The sequence below is a fragment of the Nothobranchius furzeri genome, chromosome 5, assembly GCF_043380555.1.
Source record: "Nothobranchius furzeri strain GRZ-AD chromosome 5, NfurGRZ-RIMD1, whole genome shotgun sequence".
Lineage (NCBI taxonomy): Eukaryota > Metazoa > Chordata > Actinopteri > Cyprinodontiformes > Nothobranchiidae > Nothobranchius > Nothobranchius furzeri.
This window is the reverse complement of record NC_091745.1, coordinates 67794993-67809208: the sequence shown is the minus strand read 5'-3', so window position 1 is coordinate 67809208 and position 14216 is coordinate 67794993. Positions and strand designations below refer to the sequence as shown.

General features: G+C 40.8%; 1 protein-coding gene across 1 annotated transcript in view; it reads left to right on the top strand.

Annotated features, from left to right (window-relative positions):
- The window catches only part of LOC107379285 (neural-cadherin), a 161279-nt gene that overhangs the window by 133036 nt on the left and 14027 nt on the right, over positions 1-14216 (top strand). The window contains exons 19-24 of the mRNA XM_054740960.2: positions 41-1037; positions 2904-2997; positions 7363-7547; positions 8316-8554; positions 11861-12138; positions 12612-12826. Coding sequence (XP_054596935.2) covers positions 41-1037; positions 2904-2997; positions 7363-7547; positions 8316-8554; positions 11861-12138; positions 12612-12826 — 2008 coding nt within the window. The remainder of the gene's footprint in view (positions 1-40; positions 1038-2903; positions 2998-7362; positions 7548-8315; positions 8555-11860; positions 12139-12611; positions 12827-14216) is intronic.

Here is a 14216-nt window from a genome sequence, read left to right as displayed (position 1 = left end):
TAAGTAGCAATACACCCTGTGCTTCTTTTGTGTATTTCAGGTAACCGAGGACCTTGAAGTTAACAGCGAAGTTCTTGTGGTTTCTGCAACTGATGGAGATGAGGGCGAGAATGCCGTGGTTACCTTCAGCATCGTTGGTGGAGACGAAGACAGAAAGTTCTTTGTGGAGACGGACAAATTAAATCGGCGTGGCGTCATAAAACTTAAGAAGGGGGTTGACTTTGAAAAGCTTCATGAGAGGACTTTCAATCTGACCCTTAAGGCTGAAGACGCAGATTTTTTCAGCTTGGCCTACTGTCTGGTTCAGGTCGAAGACTCCAACGATCATGCTCCTGTCTTCTTTCCACAGTTCTATGAGTCTCCTGCTATGTCTGAGGATGTCCCTGTTGGGACAATTGTCACTCAGGTTACAGCATCAGACCTGGATTCAGGGCAAAATGCCCACTTTTCTTACAGTATTTCCAAAGAGTCTGACCCTTATAACCAGTTCCTCGTGGACCAGTCAGGCTGGGTGGTAGTGGCTCATCCTTTAGACAGAGAAAAGATTGCCCAGCACAGGATCATGGTTCTTGCGACAGATGCTGGTACTCCACCCTTGACTGGCACAGCGATCGTCATGGTAACTGTACTGGATGTTAATGACAACGGACCTGAGTTTGAGGCTCCCTACAAGCCTGTTGTTTGGGAGAACACGGCTGCTCCCCAGGTGGTCCGAATGAATGAAACCTCCCTGCTACTTCATGCCACTGACCGTGACACATCCACCAATGGTGGCCCGTTCTCCATACGTCTCCTCATGCTCACTTCAGATGCCACCAACTTTAATTTGACTGACTTTAGGAACGGAAGTGCAGTCATCACGACCCTCCGCACCTTCGATCGTGAGCGCCAAAAGGAGTACCGCCTTCCAATTCTCATGATTGATGGTGGCTTTCCACCAATGAGTTCAACCAACACACTGACAGTTGTCATCGGTGATAGGAATGACCATCCACATTCACCTGGACACACACACTTCATTGTCTACAGCTATGAAGGTATGTTAACCTGTTTAATCTTGTTAAACAGAACAGTCTGTTTCGTCTCTATAAATCTGTGTTCTGGTTTCTGTTGATAAGGTTTCACCAATGAATTTTCACAGCTAAAAGCCGCAAAGTAGCGCATCTCAAATGCATCCCAGAAGTGCTGTGCTGCTGTGCTGTGCTAAATTTATGCCCCGGTTTTATTTTTACCCACCCAGCTGAGCAGATCAGATTAGGCCAGACAGGAAATCAAATATGGGAGCAGTGTGAAGCATCCAGCAACTTTCAAAATAAAAGACATGTACAGATTTTCTTTTGGTTAAAGAGCAATTCACCCCCATCACCAAAGTCTTGCTCCACCAACATTTTCTGTTTGAAAAATGCGCCAAAAAGTGGGATTGCGCCTGAAAGCATCAGAATTTATGGAATGAACGCCTTGTGAATCATTCTCTGGGGAAAAAAAGCTCTGGCGCACCAGGTTGGGGATGTAGAGGTCAGCCGAAGGAGAAATTAGCTTCAGACGGCAGGTTTTGGAGTCCAACTCTACCACTAACCGTTTGTTTGCAACATGGATGTTTTATCACAACAAATAACACAAGATTGAAGGAGTTCTGTGTTGTGGAGTTGCTAATGCTAACAGTTAGCACCAGTCAAGACGTTCTCTGTAGTTTCCAATCAACAACAGCCTTCCCCGTCACCAGTTGAGATGGGTGAGTCCAAGAATGTTAAGTGACAGTGCGACATAGATCTGTCAGGTATTTCTGAGACGAGCGTTTATCCGTCTATTTTCTATCTTTAAATGAACTACAAAATTGTTCTGCCAATAAACCTTTTTTAAACCATTAACTGTTTAAATCCACAAAATAAATAAATAAAAAGTATAATTAAGATTGTTTTACGTTTCTGATTTGTTTTCTAAAATATTTTAAAATAACGTTTTTTTTTTTTTTGCATGTTTATTTATTTATTTATTTCATTTTATAGTTCTAAATTCATACAGCGCCAGGCTTTATTGGTTTTATTTTTTTGCTCACACCTGAAAGACCGATTGTGCAAACTTGCAACCGTTTGCTGAAGTGGAGAGCTCGTGGTCAGGCTGCTTTGCTCAAAGGCACACTTAGGATAGTCATATAAGAAAAAGAGGGACATTTGTCTCACACTGATGGACCTGATTTGGTGGACAGACTGGTCTCTTTCTGATCCCATCACAAACGTTCAGGTTCTCTCAGGCCCCACTCACAACCTCCTGAGCACTCTCTACTCGTGTTAAGAATGTTCTTGTCACACTCAACTACTCACACGCTTTTGCTCCAGCCCTATCACTTATTTAGCATTTCATACCATCTGTCGACCCGCTGTAATTTTCTGGTGGAAAAAAGAAAACTTGAGTTTTCTGAAATGTATTTTGGGTGAGTTCCCTCTCCGGGGCCTTTCCACTTGAAAGTATATTAACCTGCTAACACGATCCACCCCTCACCCAGAAAACATGTCACAAAGCAAACAATTAACTCCAGCTTATGTCCCAGATTTGACGGGCACATAAACAGGAAGCATTTTTAAAAGGTGGCTGATTTCATGGCTAAAGTGATTACAGCACTGTGTTCAGGTTTAGAAGAGGGGGCGAGGAATAAGCTGGGGAGAAGCAAAGTTACTTTAATGTGTGCCCTTCCTCCCGATGTGCCATCAAACCATGACCATGCATGCCAAAAAGGCTTCACCTGTCTTCTTATCTCTTTAAAGGAGCCCCAACTTTCTTCCTTTCACTCTTAATATTTGAGTTGTGCCACAGGGATCTCTTTGTGCTCTGAACTAATTTCTCCAGTGAATGAATTTTAACTTTTTCTCTCTTTTCTTTGGTGCTTTTTACTTTCCGCCTGACAGGTATCCTCCCGACGACGGTGCTCGGACACATTCAGTCCCCTGACCTTGACGACTGGAGCGAGAAAGTGTACCGGTTTGAAGGCAAATCAACCAGGTACTTTGATCCAATCTTGGTGAAACTTTGACAATAATTAAAAGTGACCTGGAAAAGAGTGATGGTGGGGAAAACAGAAATGGACAAATCACGTTACTGGGGGAGAAGGTCATGAGGTAATATAGGAAGACAGCAATGCAAATATCCTGAAAGTATTTTTAGGTATTGATTAAATATAAAAATTGATTCTGAAGTTTGACCTGACAAAGAATCAAGTATAAAAGACACATTTAAACTGATTATTTCCTTCTACACCAAGAAAAGAAGTGATTTTTTTTTCATTAATTTGGGAGAAGCATTAATATGTGCTAAAATGGTCAGAAAGCAACTTAGCTTGTGATAAATAAAGCTTTGTGTCTTTGACATAAAAATAGATGAAAATCAAACATTATCAAAGGGAGAAGTGTTCAGTGGAGTTTACACACTAAATGGTTAGTATAATACTGGGTATTTAATACTGGAAACAGCATGTGAAACTTTATTGGGGCTCACAGTGACCCAGGAGCCTAGCCTGGCAACCCATCTCATATAGATGAATGTATAGTATGGAGTAATTGGACAGTCATAGAACGAGATCTATGATTGACTTTTAAACTGTCTCTGCATGCTATTGGACAACAAACCATGTGATGCGCTCACCGGTATTCATGTCAGTCAATGGGGCAGTCCACCAAATTCCATCAAAAAAGATGCAAATACATCCCTTTTCTAAATAAACTTAAGTACCTCTATCCGCTCTAGACTCAAAGAAAAGCCCGAGTCAATAGAGTCCAAAGTTGATGCCAGAGCCATTTCAAATGAGCCACCGCCATCTTTGTTTTTTTCACTCAGTCGCAATAACATCCCGCCCACCAACAGAGTGCTGTGATTAACCCACCAAACAAATAGAGCGTTGTGATTGGCCCACTTCGAATGTCAGTGAATGGAATAGTCAGCCATATTGTCAAAGGATACACAAACGAAACTGATAGAGTGCTGTGATTGGCCCGGCACCAGACTGGCCGGATCTGCGGATGTTTGAATGGAGCATGGCTAGACCATCCTTTTGCTTTTGCTGGTCTGGAATCCTAATCTACCAGGATCCCAGATTAAGGGTCACTTTTAACCCCTAAAATTAGACCTGCAATGTAAAAACTGGTTTTCCCCCGACCACTCAACCGGTGCATGACATGGACCACAAGCTGTAGATCTCTCTGGTATTTATTCATAGTCTGGATATTCCCAGTACATCCTGGAATCAGAATGCTCTGAAATTCTTCTTTGTTGTTTTTCTCTTGTCCACCAGGGCTATTAGCATTTCATTCTCGCGTTAGCTGCAGCTCAGGCTAGCATTAGCATCAGCTCAGGCTAGCATTAGCATCAGCTCAGGCTAGCGTTAGCAGTAATTCAGCCAGGCGCTGTTTTGCGGTTAGCACCACCGTGAACAACATTTTATATTAACTCATTCACTGCCAGCCTGTCCTGATCAGAAAAGCCTTTCGCTGCCAGCATTTTTCAGTGTTTTTACTGTTTTTTTAGAAGTCACAGAACGTTGCACGCTAGGATGATGTCAACGCCAAAACTACCAAAACAAAGAGTAGACTCACCTCTTACATCAGAAAGAATCTGCTCGTTTCGAGCGTTATCCGTTCTTTCATAATCCGTTGTCGAATTAGAATCAGTAGAAGCTTTTCTGGTTCACGGCCACTTTATTGACAGCAGCGGCCCAAAACGATCTCCTAACACATGGATTTTCTGCTTCCTGGTTACGTGACGTGTGATGTACGCTGATGAAGATTGGCTTTAGAGCTGATGTGTTTTTTCTTACGGTGCGGGGGATCGTTCCGACGCCCACTCAGTAAAAAAATGCAAATGGCAACTTTAGTCATCATTGGCAGTTAATAAGTTAATGCTAGAGTGGGTTAGGACATCCTAATATAAGGTGTTGTGTCTTGCTTATGACATTTTAAACCAGCTTTTCTAAGAACTAACCATTTCTCTGTTGCCATACAACATTACTAATTTACATAGAATGCAGGTCAGAGGCAGCGCAGACCTTTTGGTATGCTACATTAAGCCTAAAGGAGGAAACAAATAAAGAGTGAAAAAGAATGAAAATTGGAGGAAAAGGATAGAAAAGGAGATCTGACTTGTCAGGAACAGTGCTATTAATACTTCATAACCAGCGGTATTGAAAATTCCCAGTGAAGCGCAGTGAGGGCGCACTCATTTTGTTTGATGAGGCGAGGCTTCATGCAGACACAAAGAAAGGAGAACCTGATTGCTCGGCCTGCCACCTTTTCTTCTAACGAGATACCTACAAGGAGGGATGACAAGAGACGACAGGAGACGGACAAGAACAAAGAAACCACCAGGGAGAGAATTACCATAGACACTTTTGAACCACCTCCTGTCATCTCTGCAGCCAGCAGAAAGCAATTTGTTCACAGAATAGATCGAGTTTAGGCTCGCCGTTATTTACATAAAGAAAAGAAATGCAAAGTCCGGATGAAGAACCACATCTTCAAAGGACGACTTGTGTAAATGCAACAAAATGTCTCAAAATCTAAGTTGAAAAGAAAAATGCATTTACTTTGTTCTGTAGTTTTAAGTCTTGAGGGTTGAATCAGCTTCAGAAAAAAGCCAGTTTTTTTTTTTGCAGTAACGCCGGTTGATTCCTGCATTCTCTGGTCTTGACTGTGCAACGAGTAATCGATCCAGCTGCTTTGAGCTCTTGAGGTTGCTTCAGCGTGAGGAGGTTAAGTTGTTACGTGACCCTTTGGCACATAGTCAGATTAGGTCTGGCCTGCCTCTCTAAGGAAACTGAGAAGATGCATAAACTGGTTTCAGCTATAACAGTAGAAGCAGGGGACGCCGGGGTTTCCACACAATTCCAGGTGGAATTTGGGGAGTTTTCAGCTGAGCTAACAGCATAATGTGAAATAACTGATGGTGGAAAAAGTTTATGACGTATTTACATTTGATATTTTTGAGTTGACTGTTTCAAAATACCATTCAGCTCAGACTACATCCATAATATTTTAATTTAGATTTTTAGATTTTGATTTAACAGTTTTTAGTAGAGCTTTGCATATCATAGGGAAATACACTGCATTAACTTGATTTTTATTAGGTTTTTGTTTTATTTAACATATCTGTAGTGCAATTTTACCCATGGCTGGGTTTGTCATGTAGTCCCAATCTATTTCATTTGTGTCAGAAGCGTTATTTTACTAAGTGAAAGCAAGGGAAAAGGTCTACTAATTGTTTAATTTTGTCAACTTTTCTATGTTTATTTATTTATTTCAAAACTAGCCTCCATAAGTTGGCAGAACTCTGTTCAGCCTCTATCTTTTAGATAGCAATGGTTTCACAGTAATAATTATTGCCTCTTCACAGCGGTGGAAGAAGTACTTCAATTTATTTTTTTACTTGAGTAAAATACTGATAAGGTGGCAAAAATAATTACTTAAGTAAAAGTGGAACCATCCAACAAATGTTTGACTTAATTAAAAGTGTTAAAGTACACATTTTCAAATGGACTTAAAAGTACAGAAGTAAAAGTATTCAACTAACGTTTAAACATGTGCTGTGTGTGTGATGTCGAACCAAAGGGGAGGAGTCAAAACACTGTAACATGGGAGGGGGGTCAGACAAAACGTAAATAAAAGTACTTTTACTTTTCAAACAGAAAGTAAAATGTGGGCCTCAAGAAAATGACTTAAGTTCAGATGAAGTAAAACTGTAGTAGTGGAAGTAGAGTAACTAAGTACACTGCAAAAACTTATTTCCAAGAAAGTTTTTTTAAAAGCCTAAGTTTAGATCGATGAAACAATAAACTGGATCTTATTTAAGAATTTTTACCCTATTTTAAGTATTACTGTTTTTCTAGATGAGATTTTTTTCTTTTTAGACAAAAAATTAAATCAAACGAAATTAGTTTTTGCAGTGTACTTATATTTTTATTACATTCCATAACATTACATTAGTTTTTATGATGCAATGCTTCCTAAACCTGGATTACACCTGGGAGATGAAAACCAATCCAGTGTTAAGATGGAAAAACAGCAGGATCTTACAGGTAAATGTAGCACTTTAATAAAAACCTTGAGTTTTAGTTTCCCTAAAGAGAGCCATCATGAGAACATGCTGTAGACGTGTAGACAAACATTCCTAATCCGTTTGGGAACTAAGTCAATAAAAAGATTAGCAGCACTTCCCGAATCTGTCACTTCACTTTGTTTCAACCTCAAAATGTCAAGATTCCCCAGTTTTACAAACGTCATTCTTTAGGTTTTAGCTCACTTTAAGAACCAATTCTTTTAAAATACCTCATGCTGTTGTTATTTTTTACTGAAACTGAAAACTTCTCACTCTTCTTCTCAGGTTTTTCAGTTTGAACCAGAGCTCGGGTCAGCTGCTTATCAGGGAGGGGACTCCCCCAGGCTCGTATCACCTGCAGGTGCGCGTGTCAGACCGCACCTGGCCTGACGTCATTTCTACCGCCCAGGTAGACGTGACGGAGCTGCATCGGAGTGCCTTGCAACAAGCCGCGTCCATTCGTCTGACTAGTGAGTCCCAAAGTGACGGTGTTGCTTGGAAATATAAAAAAAAACTGTGTGTGTGTGTGTGTGTGTGTGTGTGTGTGTGTGTGTGTGTGTGTGTGTGTGTGTGTGTGTGTGTGTGTGTGTGTGTGTGTGTGTGTGCGTAAAATTCTAGCCTCTGTCATCACTTTCGAATACAACATTGACATCTCAACATGTTATTCAGTGATGCTCCATGCCCTGTAGTTACCATGGTAACATTAGTTGATGGGTTGCTGTATTTCATGCCATCAGGAAGCTGCTAAATATTAGCTTTCCATCTGTTTGCTTCCTCAAACTTAATCAAAACTATCAAATGATGTCCTCTCAAGTCTTTTCAGCATTTGTGTGTCATAAACTCCCTTTTATATGTGGTGGCGACGGTGGCACAGGAGTTAAGTGCTCGCCTCGCAATCGGAAGGTCGCAGGTTCGGGCAAGACACTTAACCCACATTGCCTGCTGGTGGTGGTCGGAGGGACCGGTGGCGCCAGTGCTCGGCAGCCTCGCCTCTGTCAGTGCGCCCCAGGGCAGCTGTGGCTACATCGTAGCTCATCCCCACCAGTGTGTGAATGTGTGTGTGAATGTGTGTGTGAATGGGTGAATGACTGATTGTGTTGTAAAGCGCCTTGGGGGGTTCCAGGACTCTAGAAGGCGATTTACCATTTATATTTTTTGTACTCTTTTGGTAAAAAACTCATAATCTGATTCCCTGTGAAGGTTTATCAAAGTCTATTATCTTTCCCTGTCTTTTTAAGATCTGACAGTGGGGGACTTTTTCAGAAGAGGTAGCGGCGGCGAGGAGAGTCGGTTTTCTCGTCTGAGTCGAACATTGGCTGAAGTCCTTCAGACGCTGCCAGAGAATGTTCAGATCTTCTCTGTAGGCGATGCCGGCCTGAAGATCAATAAAGCGCTTAATGTTTGGTTTGCCGCGCACGGCTCTCCGTACTACAAGGCAGAGAGACTGCACGGCTATGTGGCTGCAAACAAAGATAAGGTGAGGAGAGCACTGCAACAAAAAGTACATCTACACCTCTGATTAGAACAGTTGTTTGTTTGTTCAACCATCAGAAATATGTCAAGTTTGCATTTGATCTTCAGATCTTTCAAAAACGAAACAATCGTTGTTTTGAAGATTTATACAAATGAAAAACTGAAATTACATGAACTTTATTTTGAAAGAACAAGACAAGTGATAATCATGCATTAACATACATGCAGCAGACAGTTAACAATAACCATTTCACGCTTGCACACACACACACACACACGTATTAGAGGAGTGAGAAAATGTCCAATTTTACAACACACACTCAGATTCACATGCACGTCTACATAAAAATTAATATTTAACATACACTAAAAGTGGGAGAGCTGCAGCTGATTTCAGATCAGTTCTGTGAGCATGAAACATGTTAAACACGTGCAGTGCGTGTGCTGTGCACGTATTTCACCAATCAAGGTTAAGCCAACTCTCAGCTGATGTTTTGTTCATGAGGCAAGAAAATTTTATAAAACAGCCAAAGAAATAATAAAAAGGTAAGGTTGCACCAGAATGTTTGGTTACAGCAAACAAGATATAGTGACAAAAAACAATAAAATCATTAAAGAATTTTAAATTAAAATCAATAAAAAAAGACAAAGAAAACAAGGGAGAAAAACATATTAGCCATGTTGAATTTGACCATGAAGCGCCATGCCTGACTGATTTAGAGCATGAGATGCTTTTTCATGTAAGTAGTCACATTTTCAAATCCTGAAGGTGACCATTTAGAACACACCTCATGTTCTAAGGAAGTGTGGGTCAAAACTCTCGTTTACATCCAAAAATTATTATCATAACAGTGAAAAAATTTTATTTTTACCAAAGCACGTGGAATAATTTCTAATTAAAATGAATAAAAATGTGCAACTCAAACGTGAAACGAAGAAGATTGGTCTTTACCCTTCTCAGGTTATAAGAAGTGTGATTTAGAGCGAGAATGACTGCAGACAGGAAGTCGGCATAAATTAAAGATTGTATTGAAACTGTGGAACCAAAATGTAAAGCACCTTGTCTGGGAAGTGTAAAGCACACTGTATGAGAGTGTCAACCGAATCTCCACAAAAATAAAACAGGAATACACACAGAGACAGAAAACCCTCAGGGACTCTGACAAAACCTCTCCCTCCAATAGACTGAATAGGAGAGAGGAATCTGGATGACAAGCAGGGGAACGAGTGAATTTGGCAACTGAATGACGGCAAGAGAAGAAATGACAGAAACACTAAAGTGCATAAAATAACATTAAGGAAATGGAGGTAATTCATAAATGATTGATGCAGTTAGAGACAAGATCAAAGACAGACGCTGTCATTCACTGTAAATTCTCTATTATGTTCAAAACATCAGGGAATATTGACTGCAGCTCTTCCTGTCTTTATATTTAATGAGCGTCATTTCTGATTCTAGATTCTTGTCAAACATGATGGTTGAAAAGAAGGAAAAACCAAAATGCAGAAATGGTGCATGAAAGAAAAATAAAGCAGTTTAGCAGTAATCTAATCTACCAAACTGATGTACTTACTGTAAAAGCTGGCATGCAAAAGAAAAGCAGAAACAAACCAAGAAACAGACAAATATGGTTTCCAATAAAGCAAACAGGTAACATTTATTTCCTAAATGGAGGAGGAAGATTTCACCTTAATGTGGTCTTTCACTCATATTTTTAATACATTTGCTGGGGTCTCACCTGTTTCAGGAACTAGATGTGAGCCAGATCAGAACTGAGGTTCAGACGGCGGGATTTGGAGTCTTATTTCCTGTTATTTGGACATCTCTCCTCTGATTGGATAACAGCAAAGCAACTCTACCACTGACTCTGTTCGCTCTGCAACATGGATGTTTTATCTCCACAAATAACACAAGCCTGGAGGAGTTCTGCTGTGTGGTGGAGTTGCTAACGCGAACAGTTAGCTTACTATTTGAGATATTCTCTGTTGTTTCCTGGATGCTAAACCAACAACGACCTTCCGCGTCACGAGTCAAGATGGGCGAGTCCATGAATGCGTATTCACAGTGTGACGTAGATCTGTCAGGATTTTCACATCTGAGATTTTGACCGTCTATTTTCTATCAGAAGCTAATGCAGGAGATAGGTGTAGGAGACTATTTTCATGTTCAGCCTGTATGAAAAACTCAGTGACCAAGTCAGAAATATTATCTCAGTGAACTACCGATTTAAATTTAAGAGTTTAACTGTATTTTGTCTTAATTTGATAGGATAAATGTGTAAAGAGATGTAAATAAAACCTAGAAAACTTCTGCTGGTTATTTCAGAGCGTAGAGGTCATCATATCCAGCTGATCTGCAGCATTTTTTACTTTGCTACTAAAATATTTATGTTTCTATTGAGGTATTTTCTGTGGTGTGTAAACGGTTGCATTAAAGAGGCCCTTTGCAACTTTTTCATATTTTTAAATCATTTTCTAGAGCCTGCATGTGCTAAAATGACTCTTCACAGTGTTAATGAGAAGTCACTAGGGCTGGGCAATGAATCGAAAATGTATCGTTATCGAAATTTGTGACTTATCGAGATAATTTTTCCCATGTCAATAAATTTGATAACAAAAAAAATGAAAAGATGTGTGTAGGTTGGCAGCGTTCATGTCCCTTTAAGAAGCTGTACCACCTTGAGTCACGTAAAAATGTGACTCAGCATAATACATGTGACAGCCCCATCTAGTGGACAACTTTTGTTTCTGCGCCTACCTGTAGTTATCGTCCATTTATCGTTATCGAGGTGAAATCCTCAATATATCGTGATATTGATTTTAAGCCATATCGCCCAGCCCTAGAAGCCACCCAGCCCCTGTCGCCTCCTGTGGGCAGAATGCCACATTTGCAACTTCTGACTGGTGGGCCGCCAACTGTTGAACTTAGAAAAAATGGAGCTGACATGCCTGGTGCTGCAGTCTGCTTCCAACATGTTTGCTGCATGTTTTAGATTTGTTTAATTTAGTGATGAATCCCAAGGCTTGGAGACGTTTCAGCAGTTAGATTAAGGTGTTAAAAAATGAACGGAGATAGATTTTGCTCTCGGTTCTACAAATGGACACTAGGGGGTGCTAAAAGCAAGCATAAGCTGCCCTGTATAAAACATAAATCATATAAACACAACAAAACCCAAAGACTACGAGTTTGAAGGGCATTTAGTTTTTATCTCCATCCTGCTTCCTTTTGCTACTTTGATCTAATACAGATAATTAAATCAAACTAATTATTTAATTTGTTCATCTGCCTCTCTCCTCACACCCTGTGTAGCTAGAGGCCATGTTGGGTGTGTCCATCTCTCAGGTGGGCGTAGACGACTGTCCAAACACAGACTGCAGTCAATATGGAGGCTGCAGCAGTCAGGTGTCATTCAGCCAGGTTCCAGTGGCTCTCAGCTCTGGAAACACCTCTCTGGTGTCGCTGTTGGCCTCTCTGTCGAGGCAATGTGGCTGCAAGGGCCGAGAGTTGATCCACCTGCCCTGCTCCGCTCACCCCTTCAACCCTTGCCTCAATGGGGGCACCTGCCAGGATGGCCCGCTGGGATACCGGTAGGTGTAGGGAAGAAGTTTTAGGATTAGAGTCGTGCTTTTCCTTCAGCATGTGCACATAGCAAAAAATGGCTGTTTTAGTATGATTTATTTTTAGTAATTGTTTAGTTTTGCACTATAGGGTATCTGAGCTGTAACTCACATCCCAAACCATTATCGTGGGTATGTATTTAAAGCTGCCAGAAATGTCCTGCTTGTTGACTGAACAACCCAAGTGAAATCTGTCAAACATTTTAAAGATGAAGAACAGACTCAGTGGTAAAACTCTGAAGCTTCACTTTTAGCTGCACAGACAGTCGCCGGCTTTGAAATGTCACATGAATTTATCAGTTTTAGAATTTAGATGAAATCTTTCTGCTGATTGTTTTTTTCTCTTAACTAGTTTTCCATCTGCCATAAAAAATGTGATTGCTATGAAAACCATAGTCATTCAATTTTTAAATATTTTAAAGTAAACTTTTCCTGTCCCTCAGATGTAAGTGTCCTCCCATGTTTGACGGGCCCGAGTGCCAGCAGACCAAGCACAGCTTTGGTGGCCAGGGTTACGCCTGGTTCCCTCCCATCAGGCCTTGCTTCCAGAGCCACATCTCCTTAGAGTTCCTGGCCGAGTCGTCCAACGGGCTGCTCCTCTACAACGGGCCGCTCGGCCTCGTCCACTCTGGAGAGCTGGAGGACTTCATCGCTGTGGGTGAGTCCACAGCAGAGTGCATTAAACCAGCGTCAGTAAGATTTAATTATCATGAATAGGCAATACTGAAGACTTTTCCTGCAGATTAAAACACAAACATCCTATTAATTCCCAAGTTTTGTTTGACTTTTATCCCACAATCCCAAAGGAACAGTTTCAGCTGCGGCACAGACGGTTTCTCAGTGGAGGAAAAGCTTTATAAACTCTAATGTCAGCTCCCAGCGGTTCTTATGTGGTGTTAATGGATTAGCCCGCCGATGGCCTTTCAAACACTTCTTGCGTAATCTTGTGGCGTTAAATTTATGTAATTATCGAACGCGGGCTTGTTGCTGCATGGATCTGGGGAAAGGAAAATCAAAGCTGACAGAATTATTGATGCTTTTGAGCCGGATTTCCCTTACACGTTCAATTTTGTGATTGTGGAGTTGATCGGGTCACTCTCTCTCTCTCTCACACACACACACACACACACACATGACCATGAACACATCAGATGCTGGTTCTGCAGTTCTTGATGCGATGCAGGAGCACAGAGAGGTGATTTAGAGTCAGACAAGAGAATTCAACTACTTTCTGTAGTTGCCAGAGCTTCTATGTTATTTCACATTCATCTAAATATGTTGACCATCCTTGTGTTAAAGGAGCTATGTGTAAGATTTTTACAGTGAAATAATCACAAAACAGTCTAGGTTTCAGTCATGTTGGAAGGAATGGTACATTGAAGCAGATTTCAATCTCAGCTGACTGGAGGCTCGCCAGTTTTTCTCTTTTTAGAAAATGCTAATAAAAGGATGGATGTGGTGACTGTTCACTATTTGTGAGCGTGTGAGGTGGCAGAGTCTGCAGCTGCAGCATTTGTAATTTGACACTGGCAGGCAAAAAGCTTCAGAATTTTTTAAAGAACAGAAACCAGAAAACAGAAGCAACCCAAAAGTTATTTCTTGTACCCTTAAGAAGCCACAGCATCTTTTTTTACTCTAATATCAGGTGAAGCAGGCTAAAGGCTAATGTTGAGCTAACAACGCTAACAGTGAATTGCTCTAAAAATATCTCAACCTACTTTTTCAACCAACAAATCAATATCACAGTGAAACGTGTGTGTGGAGTTAATAATGAGTCAATGGTGGTGTTTTACTTCCTTTGTTGTTGTTCTGAACTATGAGCTAACAGCAAGATGGCAAACAAGAACACTTCCTGTAATGCCAGAGACATATTACCGTAATAAGTGTTAGTAAGTGCTAGGGATGAGCGAGTACACCACTATCTGTATCTGTTCAACCAACTAAATTATCTGTATCTGTATCTGCACTCGGAATGGGCGTGATTTAACCGGAAGTGGGTGTGGTTTACATCAATATATTATTTTAAGTCTGAAATTGATATGGATTGA